Here is a 12,926-nt window from a genome sequence, read left to right as displayed (position 1 = left end):
CGTATTTTAACCACATTGAGACCCACCTGAGCGTCTGTCGGATTATTCTCGACGTCTTCCGCAATGCTGGCCTCCCAGTTGAACTCGTCGAAGTGTCACTTCGGCCGCCAACAGATTACAGGTTGGGCCACCTCGTTGATGCTTCTGGTGGCGGCCGGACCCTGAGAAAATTCGTGCCGTCACCAGTTTTCCAGTACCCCAATCCGCCAAAGATGTTCGGAGTTTTGTGGGACTCTGTTCCATTTCCGGCGGTTCGTGAAAGACTTTGCAGCAATCGCTCGACCACTTACTGATCTTCTAAAGAAAGACGTCCCATTTTCGTGGGGATCCACTCAAGCTGCCGCCTTCTCTACCTCATTACAATTTTGACGACGCCACCTATATTGGCCCACTTTGACCCATCCGCACCGACTGAGGTCCGAAATGATGCCAGTGGTCACGGGATCGGAGCCGTCTTCGCTCCAACGTCAGCAGGGGCCACGACCGCGTTATCGCCTACGCTAGTCGCCTCCTTACACCTGCGGAGCGCAACTATTCGATCACCGAACGAGAATGCCTTGCTCTTGTCTGGGTGGTCTCCAAGTTCCGTCCATATTTATATGGCACTCACTTCTCCGTAGTCACCGACCACCACGCGCTCTGCTGGCTTTCATCATTAAGGGATCCCACAGGTCGACTTGGTCGCTGGGCTCTGCGACTGCAAGAGTACACTTTTGCAGTGACGTACAAGTCTGGACGCCTGCATCAAGACGCCGACTGCCTATCTCGCTATCCGGTTGGCGAGTCGCGCACCGTCCCTGACACCGACGCTTGCGTGTGCACTGTTCCCAACTGACCCACATAGCCGACGAGCAACGCAGTGATGCATCCTTACGGGCTATCATCGAGTGCCTTGAATCCTCACCTTCGGACCGATCTCATCGCTCGTTCGTACTCCAGAATGGTACACTATACCGCCACAACTTTCATCCAGACGGACCATCCCTGCTGCTTGTTGTACCCAAACACCTCCGCTCGGCTGTACTCCACGAACTTCACGACGTTTCCAACTGCCGGTCACCTTGGTGTGTCTCGCACATACGACCGAATCCGCCGTCGCTTCTATTGGCCAGGTCTCGCACGCTCCGTCAGACGATACGTCGCGGCGTGTGAGAAATGTCAACGCCGCAAAACACCGTCGACGCTTCCGGCTGGGTGCCTTCAACCCCTCGACATTTCGTCCGAACCCTTCTTTTCGCGTCGGCTTGGACCTACTCGGCCCTTTTCCCCTGTCTTCTGCTGGCAACAGGTGGATAGCTGTGGTCACAGACTACGCCACACGCTACGCCATCACACGAGCTCTTCCTACAAGCTGCGCCACAGATGTCGCCGATTTCCTTCTGCGCGACGTGATCTTGCAACACGGTGCTCCACGCCAGCTGCTCACGGACCGTGGCCGCACATTTCTATTGAGAGTCATAGCGGACATCATGCGTTCATGTGAAACGCGGCATAAGCTCACTACGTCGTACCATCCGCAAACGAATGGCCTCACGGAGCGTCTGAACCGAACCCTAACCGACATCCTCAGACCACTCCGACTGGGACCTTGCTCTACCGTACGTGACATTTGCCTACAATTCTTCGCGCCATGACACGGCTGGTTACTCCCCATTTTTCCTGCTGTTCGGCCGCGAACCCACATTGCCCCTCGATACAGTCATTCCGTTGCCAGCAGCTCCGACCACTGAATACGCCCTGGACGCTATCAGCCGGGCCGCTCATGCACGCGAAGCCGCTCGTACTCGCCTTCTGACCTCCCAAGAGAACCAACGCCGTCGGTATGATCAACTACACCGCGACGTACACTTTTCGCCCGGTTCTTTGGTTCTGCTGTGGTCTCCGACCCGGCACGTTGGCCTGTCCGACAAACTGCTCTCTCGGTACACAGGGCCATACCGAGTGCTTCGTGCGGTGGCTCCCGTCACCTATGAAATCGCTCCTGCTGCCCCGTCGTCTTCATCCACCCCGCGTGCCAGCGACATCGTACACGTCGCACGCCTGAAGCAGTACCACTCGCCCAATGACGTTGACGTCTAGATGCGCCGAGACGGCGCCTTTGCCGCCGGGGGTTATGCTACATGTAGGTTGCCGGAATTCATATTGTCGACGCGCGTGTGCGCCCGACGAAGAGGACGAAGGTCGCTAGCTGCTCGAGCTCGGAGCCGGACTGGTCAGCGCTGCAGCCGCTCTTGCGAATACATCTTGTGAATAGCGACTTGTAAAAGCGACTCGTCACTCACGTAACTCACGTAACAATATCAATTTTCAGACCTACTCTTCTACTTTCCGTATCCAGTTCAGTAATCATGAGCTGTAATTCGTCTCCCGCGTTACTCATCAATGCAATGTCATCAGCGAATCGCAGGTTACTGAGATACTCTCCATTAACTCTTATCCCTAATTCTTCCCAATCTAGGGCCCTGAAAACCTCCTGTAAACACGCGGTGAATAGCATTGGAGGGATCGTGTCTCCCTGCCGTACGCCCTTCTTTATTGGGATGTATACATACACACACGCACACGTGTGTGTGTGTGTGTGTGTGTGCGTGCGTGTGTGTGTGTGTGTGTGTGTGTGTGTGTGTGTGTGTGTGTGTGTGTGTGTGTGTGTGTGTGTGTGTGTGTGTGTGTGTGTGTGTGTTGTGTGTGTGTGTGTGTGTGTGTGAGAGAGAGAGAGAGAGATCAAATTAGCATTCACACGTGCACGAAGTGAATGTACCAATCTGACAAGAAAGTTTCAGAAAACAAAGGATGCAAGTTTAATTCTCCAGGGTAGCTCACACGTATGGAACCGCAATTACAATGGCGGTGTCAGACGGGCGCCTTGACCGCACTTGTCAAGATGATTGCATATGAATTTACAGAAGGATGGCAGTTGTAGCATAGAAAAACACATTACGCATGTTTTCATAAATCGATACCAAAACGCAAATGCCATGACGTCACAGAAGAGCACGACACTTTTTCACGCTTTCGTGAACAGCGGTTGACACAGTTGTCAACTTATTAACTAAAAAACATGGCAGATCCTCCTTCATACAAATCGGTATAACACGAAAGTGAAACATGTCTTCACAGGGGTAGTTGAGGTTTTATTGTGCATTGTTTCGCCACAAGGGCGAAGGAATGAATGCTATAGCAACAAATTGTAATGTCACGCGAAGAACGGCAAGCAGCTCGAAACTTACAGCGCGCTCTAAAGCAGAAAGGATGCGCGAAAAGAACACACAGGACGAGCGCGAGCTAACAAATTTCATAATTGTTACTTCTTTGTGTGTGAGCAGCGCACCTTTCGGAAACGCCGCCGCTTCAGTGAGCGAAGTGACCTTCGTGCTCTCTGTAACGTCAACGGAAGCTTGCGGTGAAAGCACAAGACGTACAAACCAACCCCATCACGAGATAAGCGCGCACGAGAGACACCCCATGTAGAGGCGCTCTCGCATCGCAACGCGCGGGGCGACGACCACTAAAACGCGCTCTGCGCGCCATCTCGCTAGTAATAACAAGAACACGCTGAAGCCACCGAGCTTCGAGTACCGCCAACGGTAAATGGTGTATATAAATAGCTCGCCGTTAGTAAGCTGAAGAACGTACGCTCTATGCCCGAGTGGTTTCGCGCCGCGCGCTGCTGAGCGAGGGGCCGCAGGTTCGACTCCCGGCGACGGAACTTTTCCTTCTAGATTTTTTCTTTGCCATCTGTTAGTGTATATTTTACAACGCCATATCCGTGACGGAAATACGTCAGTGGAGCCGAGGTGGATCGCGGCATAAAACACTTTCGTGTTAAAAAGATTCTCGGACTTTCCAATCATAGTGCGATTTCGAACAGTAAAAGCCAGGTCCTCTGTACAATATAAGTAGGACAGACAGCACTCCTACGGTAAGAGGCAGTCTGAAAACTGTCGCTCTAACCTGTTGTGGTGGGTGCGCAGCGTGAACAATCGGTGGTCCGGCAACCCAGCCATGTGCCGGCGCTGGCTGTGGCGGCGCTGGCTGTGGGGGCGGAAGCACCCACCCAGAGTAGTCACCGTGGTAGCCCCAGTGAGCAACCGGGGGTCCGCTGAACGGCACCGCGTGAGGTGGAGGGATCCACTGCGGTGGCGGTAAGTACGCTGGACCGACCGCATGATGGGGCTGCGGCTGGGGCCTCAAGCCAAACTTGCTGCAAAGAGACACGCACCGATCACGTGAAAGCTGGTAGCTACGCCGCGGAAACAACGCTGCCGCATTCAAGAGTGTTCCTAATTGCGCATTGGAACTTAATCGAACACACCCACGTTTTTCGTTTCGACGGCTCGATTGTGCGGATAAATAGACACGTGGATCTTTTGACGCATCAGTCCAGTCAGTGAGTGCTCATCCTCCCCTTGATTTTCGTTTCCTTTTGTTGTTCTCCCCTCGTAGTATTCTTGTCCATCTCGTACAATGGAAAAATTAATGGCCCTTCATTAGGTTATCAGAGTTAGAAGCTCTACCGGCACATACTATCAGCCCTCTCAGTTTCTCAACCTGAAGACTCAGTTACGCTACCAAATAGACTCCGGGTCCAAAGCAACCCTGACGTCGAAACAACGTGCTCACATTAATTAGACTCATTGCTAATTTCTTCGCCCTGATAACGCTCTTTGTACGAATAGAGAACTTACGCTACATTAGCCATAAAGCCAGGTTTTCCTGTGCTATCGGCTTCACAATATCTGCTCATTTAGTTCCTGACGTATAATCAGCGTTAGGCATAAAGCAAAGGCAAACAGTGCCAAAGGTAGCATGAAATTTTGAAGCTCTTACTATAGGTTGTCATTATATTGCACCCATATTCTAAAGAGCTGCCACGGAAGCTAAGTTTATCAAACCAGCCAAGCGGAATTGAAATACGTTAAACCTTAGTGATCTATACTAAACTAAAATCAAATAACTGCCTCATTACAAACTGTACATGGGATATGTTAAACTTGAGACATCCGCTGCTGCAGTCCCATAAACCCACTTACATGGCGCTAAACATAGAATTCGGTGAGCTATTCTTACTGTTTTTGTCAACTGTCAATTTTTTTCGAGCACGGTTTCTCGTGGCGCATGCGCTACTCAAGTCAACTATCTAGACACTGATCCGAAAAGAATTGGAACAGAAGCCCGCTATCTCTAGCATCGAGAACGCCTTTCTCGGTGAGGCCATGAACCGTGTGACTTAAAGTACACGCAAAACTTACTGTGTACTGTGCGTAGTTTCAGTTTCAATAAACGAATTCTTCTCTTGTCTTTGCTCCACTGATTATAAGAAACTCATATATAATGAACGCATTAGAAACGTTAGCATACAAATACATTACTAAGTGAGTTCGCTTTGTCTTAGCACTTGACCGCTATTGGCTATGATTAGTTTCTACTGTATTGAAAGTTATATAACGGTTAATCTCAATCTGTCGTTTAGAGGCGTTCACGAAGAAAGTACCGCGGCGTGGGAAGCGCATGGCAGCTCCCAGGCGTCGCGTTGGCCTCACCCTTTGCTGGCCTTCAATAGCTTAATCTTCTTTTTCAGGAACAGAGCGTCCGCACCGGGCGCCAGGCACAGCGGAGACAAGATGGCGACAAAGACGAAAGCCCGAAGCATTCGTTGCTTCCACTCCGACCTGCCCCGCTCTGCGTTCACAGTGAAGGGAACACTACATAAAATAAACAGGTATGAACACTTTTGATTGTTTTTTTTTAATTCGACTTCTCCCTTCCGCGTCATCCTCATGCAGCGCTCCAAGCTAAATGCACCGCCCCAGATCTCAGCTCAGGAACATTCTGGCGAAGAAATTAGGCATAAAAGGTACATGCCTTATTAATTCCCCCTTTGCTTTTCGTGAGCGGACCTTTATCTTCGTCGAACATGGCGCGCACGCATGTCCTTTGCAAACTGAAATTATAACACTCACATAACAGATGCGCATTTGTTTCTGCTTGCCCACATAGCTCGCACACAGAACTTCCACTTATTCCTCTTTTTAGAGCACAGATCCTCGGTGCCCGATCGTGCATTCCCCGTCGTCTTCGTGACAAAGCGAAGGATTAGTTGCCACAGGGGAAGCTAAAAGAGAGAGAACGCGCAGCGCAGTAGAGAATGAATGGCAGTGACAGCGAAGAGAGCGAGAGGGAGGAACTGGAAGAGGTATGGAGGAAAACGGAGGAAGAGAGTAGTGACCGAGAAAGCAGAGAGGTCAGCGAGCGGTGGCCAAGAGGCGGCGCCATAGTAGCAGTGGATTGGGGCATCTTTTATCCACGGGAAACGTAACGTATGACCATCTGACGACGTCGAGAACCGAACAGGGACGCAGATGTAACAACGGTAGAATTGGAGGCAAACTCGCCCGACACGGCGGCAACCTGAAAATGGCATTCGGTAGTTAACTGTCACGTTAGGCTGTTATGGCAGTTTCAGCGCTATCATCAATTATTGTGCCGAGGACCTCACCACCCGACGGTCATCGCAGTGATAGACTCACTTCTCCCACTGCTCTTCGTCCGTTACCTTCGAGAGTCGAGGTCATCCTGCGTCCATTAAGTGGCCTTCGTTTTGAACAGTCGGCGGAACCAACCTCACACAGATCGTTGTGGGCCAGCAAGCGGAAGAAAATATGGAAGGGACCTTGTCCTTCAGAATCAACTGGACCCAAATCTTGAAATCACGAGTACTCCGTCGCTGCACGTGGATGGACGTCATCTTGGAAATGCAGCGTCCAATCCTCGAACAGCACAGCTGCCCGATATCGAGGTACACGGCCACGCCTAATGATGCTGTGAAAGGCATTGACCTGGAGTTCGAACCCGGAGCACCCCCTCATATTTTACTTAAAGAAACTCTCTGTCTGACTTTTACATATTGTAGGAACGCACGTTGTGCGCGTCCGCAAACAGACCCGGCATGGTTACGTTCAAAGGACCCCTATTCCGTACCTCGTTTGCGTGTTTCCTTGGGTAGAGATGAGGTGTCATCGGTTTAACTGGTCTGCAAGACGTCGTTCATCGTGATTACCACTGTCCCACACCTGACATCGTGCTCTCAACTCTCTAGGAGGAACAGCGTATGCTCCACCGGGCATGATCCACCAATGAAACCAATTCGCTTTGCCCGGCCCAACAAGAACATGCAGCTAGCAAAGCCGGCTCTGCCAGGCTAGTACGTTCGAAGCCCTAGACCCGACTCCAGGCAACACCATAGGCCAACGCCCGTAGCTGACCAGGGTGGCGTGCCAGGTGGAGGTTCAGCTCCTATGCAAGGTTATTTTCGTTGACGTCACGCACCAGCCCCGCGGTTAAGCACCAAACTAGCCCGCGTTGCTCTACGAGCACATCGCAAACAGGGTATCGCTGTACGTCCCAGTTCCTGTGACGGCCTCGACCGCGCACGTGGCAGTGAGCAGGGCAGGAGATAAGCAGGGAGGTAAGCAGGTACACCGTGGGTCACCACACCCCACACTTCCCAAATCCAACCGCCACACCTTCATTTCCAATATTCCAGACCTAACTCGCTCACCTCTCTCGATACATGCAAGCTCGTCACGCGAAGCTGCAGGCAAGATTGGAAGAAACAATAGAAAACATAAGCGCGCAGCTGCTAGCAGCATATGAGACTGCGCGGCAGGAGGCTCAATCGTTCTCATAAAAAATCACCGAAGTTATTTTCGTCTTGCAGCACCACGGTTGTACCTAATAGCCGAGAAGTAACACAGCTAGAGGGTCTCACTGCCTCAAAAGTAAGAGCACACTCCACTCGCCCCCATTGATGACTCCAGGACCCACTCTACCTACAACTGCAACTCCGTGCTCATAAGGGTGGTGGCGACGCGCAGAAATGACCAGTTACCAATGCGACGGTGGGATTGCGTTCAGCTAAAAACAACGCTTCTTGATGTAGTACAACGCCACAACCGAACTATCTCCTGATGTGACTCTACATACAGGAAATCAATTGCGCCCTCGACAAAACGGGTTATAGTGCTTATACTATGAATACCTCTCTAGTCAACACTCGATGTGAAAACGTAAATAGGCATTGCTCGTTTTTTGGAAATGGATTCCCCCAACCGTCTTGCGTTGCAAATAAAGTTTAAAGAAAGTTCTAGATAAAATGCGTCGTTACGCAAGGCTAACATTGCTGAAATATTCACATCCTGAATGTGTATGGTTTTCCTTTACTAAAGCACTTCTTTCACTGTTCTCCTTCTCGGATATGCATCATCGGGCGCTCACTGTGCCAACCAGTGGTGCTTTAGCGCGCCGTATTCGCTGTGGGGCGACTCCAAAGGCATACAGCCAGGGGCATGCGCTTTTTAGTGACAACTGAAACCACTGGTTTACCTAGCGGAATGATTTGGAACTCCACGCGCCGTTGGAAAAGGTTTGTCCCGCTGTACGTATCAGAGGATTACTTTCTCTCGGGTTGCACGATCGGTCACTTTGTCGCCCTGTTAATGAGCAGTTCAGGAGCAACTACTTTCTTGCGATGTCTGTACTACCTGCCCCAAGGCCCGGTGACTCAAACGTAAGATAGCGCTGGTGGACTAAAAACGGTTTAGGAGCGCTGTCCGAATGCCCTTGTGAAAGACGGACACCAGCTATGGTTTGTTCCACTCACTGAGGTTGCGGGAGCACTGACGTGCACGATAGCGGCAACAGCCGAGAATCCGGACGTGGATTCCTACCTCCCTCATTTGTGAGAAGAGAGTCGGGTGATTCCATACCAGCGAAAACGGCAATTGGAAGGCAAAAGCTTTAGCTCATTACACTCGGCTGAAGCGAGCATTGCTGACAATGAATTCCTCGACATCTCTATGTAACGTCGCACATTCACAGAACTGCGGTACCTAACTTTCTCAAGAGTAACGTCCAGTCATAGCGCAATCATTTTTTTACTTAAAAGCAATTTCGCATTGGAGGCTAACAATAGCGGAAAGAAATAAACGATGCCGATGCAGCGTTCACAATGCCGGGCGCGTACAACAGTGCGTACCTCTCGACGGGGCATCCAAGAGCAGCAGCAGCCTCCGCAGCCGGGAGGGCTGCAGGCGTTCTTTCTCTATCCGCACAACCATGATGTAAAACGGTGCGACAGTTTGCGCAGACCTTTTGAAGCCTCGTTCTCGGAGCGGGCGGGGTGGTGCGTCACCCTGTGCAACGGGCGTCGCCACCGATGACACGGATTTCGACGGGGTCGACCGCATAGCCATGCAAGCGGCCAACACATCGGGGAAGTTGCATCGCCGGGGAGGAGCCACACTCCCACACATGCCGGTGCAGCGGTGCCAGACGAGACATGGCGCAGAACTCGGGATTTCCATCGAGCCAACACACGACATGCACACTACGATCAGCGATCTTCAACCGTTGCAGCAACGCCGATACCAGTCTGCTTAACTGTAGCATTTAACTAATCCTTAAGGAACTTTAATGCAAATTATTAGCTATATTATATTCCGCAGAGGACAAACATGTAATTACTATAAGGCGCAATTTCTAGACCACTGATTGAGTGATTAGCGTGAATCTAGATGCGTCATAGACCATATGACCTGAATGTAATTTACTGCTTTATGCTTTATGCATAAAAGGTACGCGGTTGTAAACTTCTGCGACCTACCTCAACCTAAAAATAATGCGTATATGTGTTTCATGCTTCGCTTACTGCGAACAGCACATCGCATTAATAGAGTTTTCGTTCCGTGCAAACGCAAAACGATGAAAGCAAGGTCCCCATATAAACGAGCCGCTCACTTGAATTCCAATAGAAAAAAGCTTGCTACCACCTGAGCAATACTCACTGATCGGCAACCATTCGCAGAGCGGCACTAGGCGATGTGCACCTAATACAATATTTCAATCAGTCTTGCCGTTAAGTAACTCTCAGCTGGCCTCTATTACGATGATAAAGAACGTGGTCGCCATCGTCGTAGTCGTTGTCATTTGTGCAGTAAGTGTTATCAACCGCGCATGCGTCTGTATCAGTGAACCCTTCCTCATGAGATACTGCGCAGACGTTTATGACAACTCGATAGGGCATTATGCACCCGAATCTCAGGACAAATATCTGAAAATTGCTGCTACTTGAAGAGTTCTACGCGCATGTGCCCCTATAAAACCAATCAGTTTCAATTCCACAGTTGCAAGTCAGACTCTAAAGTAATTACTTACGACGTTACAGTTAACAGACTAGCGATGTATCATTATTTAATCAGTGTTTGCTACATATTTACTGACATCCTGACATCAAATAGCCTGGATGAATCTAATAATGCGCAAAATGACACATCTTCACTGAACGGCCCAAAAATTTGGCTCCTTACAGGTGGTTGGCGCCTGACGTCTTCATACAAAGCGCATTTTCTTTTCATTCTTCGAAGTCATATACCGCTCACATACTACGAGTGATCGGTGAGGAAGCAGTTGCTCCGAAAATGGTTTCATATGTATAATGCGCAAAACAAATATTATGAGAGTAATCGATTCATACAGCAACTGAAATTAGAGCTTGTCATGCGCCCTTGCTAAAGTGAGTTCACACGAGGTTATGCGGGAAGGCCTGTAAACAAGTGCGACTAGCCAATACGAATACCGATGTTAAAGTGCTATATACGAACGTTCACATTTGTGTTTATGCCTCGCTCATTCATAGCATTCAAGCTACAATGCTATCTTAATGACTTCCGTTTCATCGCGTCAAGGAAACTTTTGTGTTAGTGCAGAAGAAAAACTGAGAATATCATCAGAATATCTTGTTTTCATTGCAAGTATATAAAAGCATCTAAAGTCAAAGCATAGTTACGTTCATACGAGAGCATCATGCATACGAGGTTTATCTCTGCGGAGTGAACGTACTCCGAAAAAATTAACCTGGTAAAGTTAATATCCATACATGCTTTTAAACGCATGCACTGTTTATTTATGCATCCTGTCAGTAAAAGAAGCAAACATGACTATTCACTGTCTTCTGAGTCCTCAGTGCCTCTTCCATTTCTGAGTTTTGCTTTTGTTGCCTCGATTTCAGTCATGCGTGAAATCGAGGCTACTCATAAAACTGTGCCGGATCACCGGTGCAGACTCGTGCATTCGTATGAACTCAAATTGAAATACAAATGTCGTCCCCCAACATCCACACCGACATCCGGTGCAAACCCGCTCGGTTGCAACATAATGCCATTTGGTGACATCCCGTGCGTGCGATACCACTGTACAGAGGAAGCAAGTCAGAACTCAACACATAAATCAAAATGACACGTATGTGCACATACACACACAGGCTGAACCCCTCGTACGCCTCGTCGGCAGGACGACTGCGCCAAACACGTTTATCTTCGAGTTCCCGACAGCTTCTTATGGATTTAATTATACCTCAAGGATCCCAACACATGAAAAGTGCTTCGAAAATAGTTCAAAAGCAGTGTGTGTGTGTGTGTGTGTGTGTGTGTGTGTGTGTGTGTGTGTGTGTGTGTGTGTGTGTGTGTGTGTGTGTGTGTGTGTGTGTGTGTGTGTGTGTGTGTGTGTGTGTGTGTGTGTGTGTGTGTGTGTGTGTGTGTGTGTGTGTGTGTGTGTGTGTGTGTGTGTGTGTGTGTGTGTGTGTGTGTGTGTGTGTGTTTCAAACCACTGCGGGAAAAGTGCGGGACGTTGTTTTTGAATTATCCGAAACGATGGAAGCTTGGCAATTCTTAACGCGTGGTGCTATTGGAGGCGAGATTAGGGTGCCTTGATGCCCGCGCGCTCCGCTGAGGGTGAGGACAGGCGCGTCGTCTGCTACGACGGCCGCCATTGCGAATCCCGCCGCCGCTCGGCAGCATGCGAAACGCGCTACACAAAGCGCTTGCGGTGCGCGGATACGTCCCGAAATAAGTGCACGCTAGTGAGCTTTCTCTTTTTCTTTTCTTTTTTGAGGCTTGGGCAGCTTTTATTGCTGTTTTTGCCTAAATGTTTATTAAGGAAGCATGTAATTCATGTAAGCTGACGGCCTGTGCATGTGTTATGCGCTAGAGGTAGACGTAGACTCCGTTATGTTGAAAACCAATACTCTTCCTTACGCCGGAAACGACAAAGTCTAAAGCCTTACTTAATTTTCTCGTAAGCTCTGCATTCCAAATACACAAACAATCGTTTAAAGTATTTGTATGCATGTCAGCAGCAGCAGCAGTATATGTATCTAGCTGAACACACACAATTTAGTGTTGCGAAGCTACCTAAGCGCGATTAAGGTGGCTCATTTTGCTAACTTTGCAAACAATTTACTCGTTTATTATAAATGGCAGCATACATATTGTACACAGAATTAAGGGCCGAGGCGAAGTATGGTGCGATTATCCTGCTAAAATGAAACGAAAGCTTCTTTATCATTATTGTTTCTTGCTCACAATCTGTAGCCGCTACTGTACCGGCACTCGAGTTGCACCTTGAGTCCTTATCAAAGCGATGAATACGTTGTTGAGTAGTATGCCGTAAAACTTTGCATGCGCGCAGTATCAGTGCGTTTTTCCTTCTTCTTTTTAATAATAATAATATCTGGGGTTTAACGTCCCAAAACCCCGATATGATTATGAGAGACGCCGTAGTGGAGGGCTCCGGAAATTTCGACCACCTGGGGTTCTTTCACGTGCACCTAAATCTAAGTACACGGGCCTCAAACATTTTCGCCTCCATCGAAAATGCAGCCGCCGCGGCCGGGATTCGATCCCGCGACCTTCGGGTCAGCAGTCGAGTGCCATAACCACTAGACCACCGTGGCGGGGACCTTCTTCTTTTTGTATCTGCAGTTTCTTTTTCTGTATCTGCAGGTTTTCTCGCATGCCCAATTGCATGCACATAATATTGAGTGTTTCCAATACTGTTTTACACTTTGTGCGGCAGATGCACGGCGTCGGTTA

General features: G+C 49.4%; 1 protein-coding gene across 1 annotated transcript in view; it reads right to left on the bottom strand.

Annotated features, from left to right (window-relative positions):
- Positions 1-9,116, bottom strand: part of LOC119382178 (uncharacterized) — a 13,530-nt gene extending 4,414 nt beyond the window's left edge. Inside the window, exons 1-3 of the mRNA XM_037649897.1 lie at positions 9,035-9,116; positions 5,541-5,679; positions 3,952-4,201 (exon numbers count right to left, since the gene is read on the bottom strand). Coding sequence (XP_037505825.1) covers positions 3,952-4,201; positions 5,541-5,679; positions 9,035-9,116 — 471 coding nt within the window. The remainder of the gene's footprint in view (positions 1-3,951; positions 4,202-5,540; positions 5,680-9,034) is intronic.
- Positions 9,117-12,926: the final 3,810 nt, after the last annotated feature.

This window comes from Rhipicephalus sanguineus, chromosome 2, assembly GCF_013339695.2.
Source record: "Rhipicephalus sanguineus isolate Rsan-2018 chromosome 2, BIME_Rsan_1.4, whole genome shotgun sequence".
Taxonomy (NCBI): domain Eukaryota; kingdom Metazoa; phylum Arthropoda; class Arachnida; order Ixodida; family Ixodidae; genus Rhipicephalus; species Rhipicephalus sanguineus.
The sequence above is the reverse complement of the archived record's forward strand: the minus strand, read 5'-3'. Positions and strand labels throughout refer to the sequence as shown.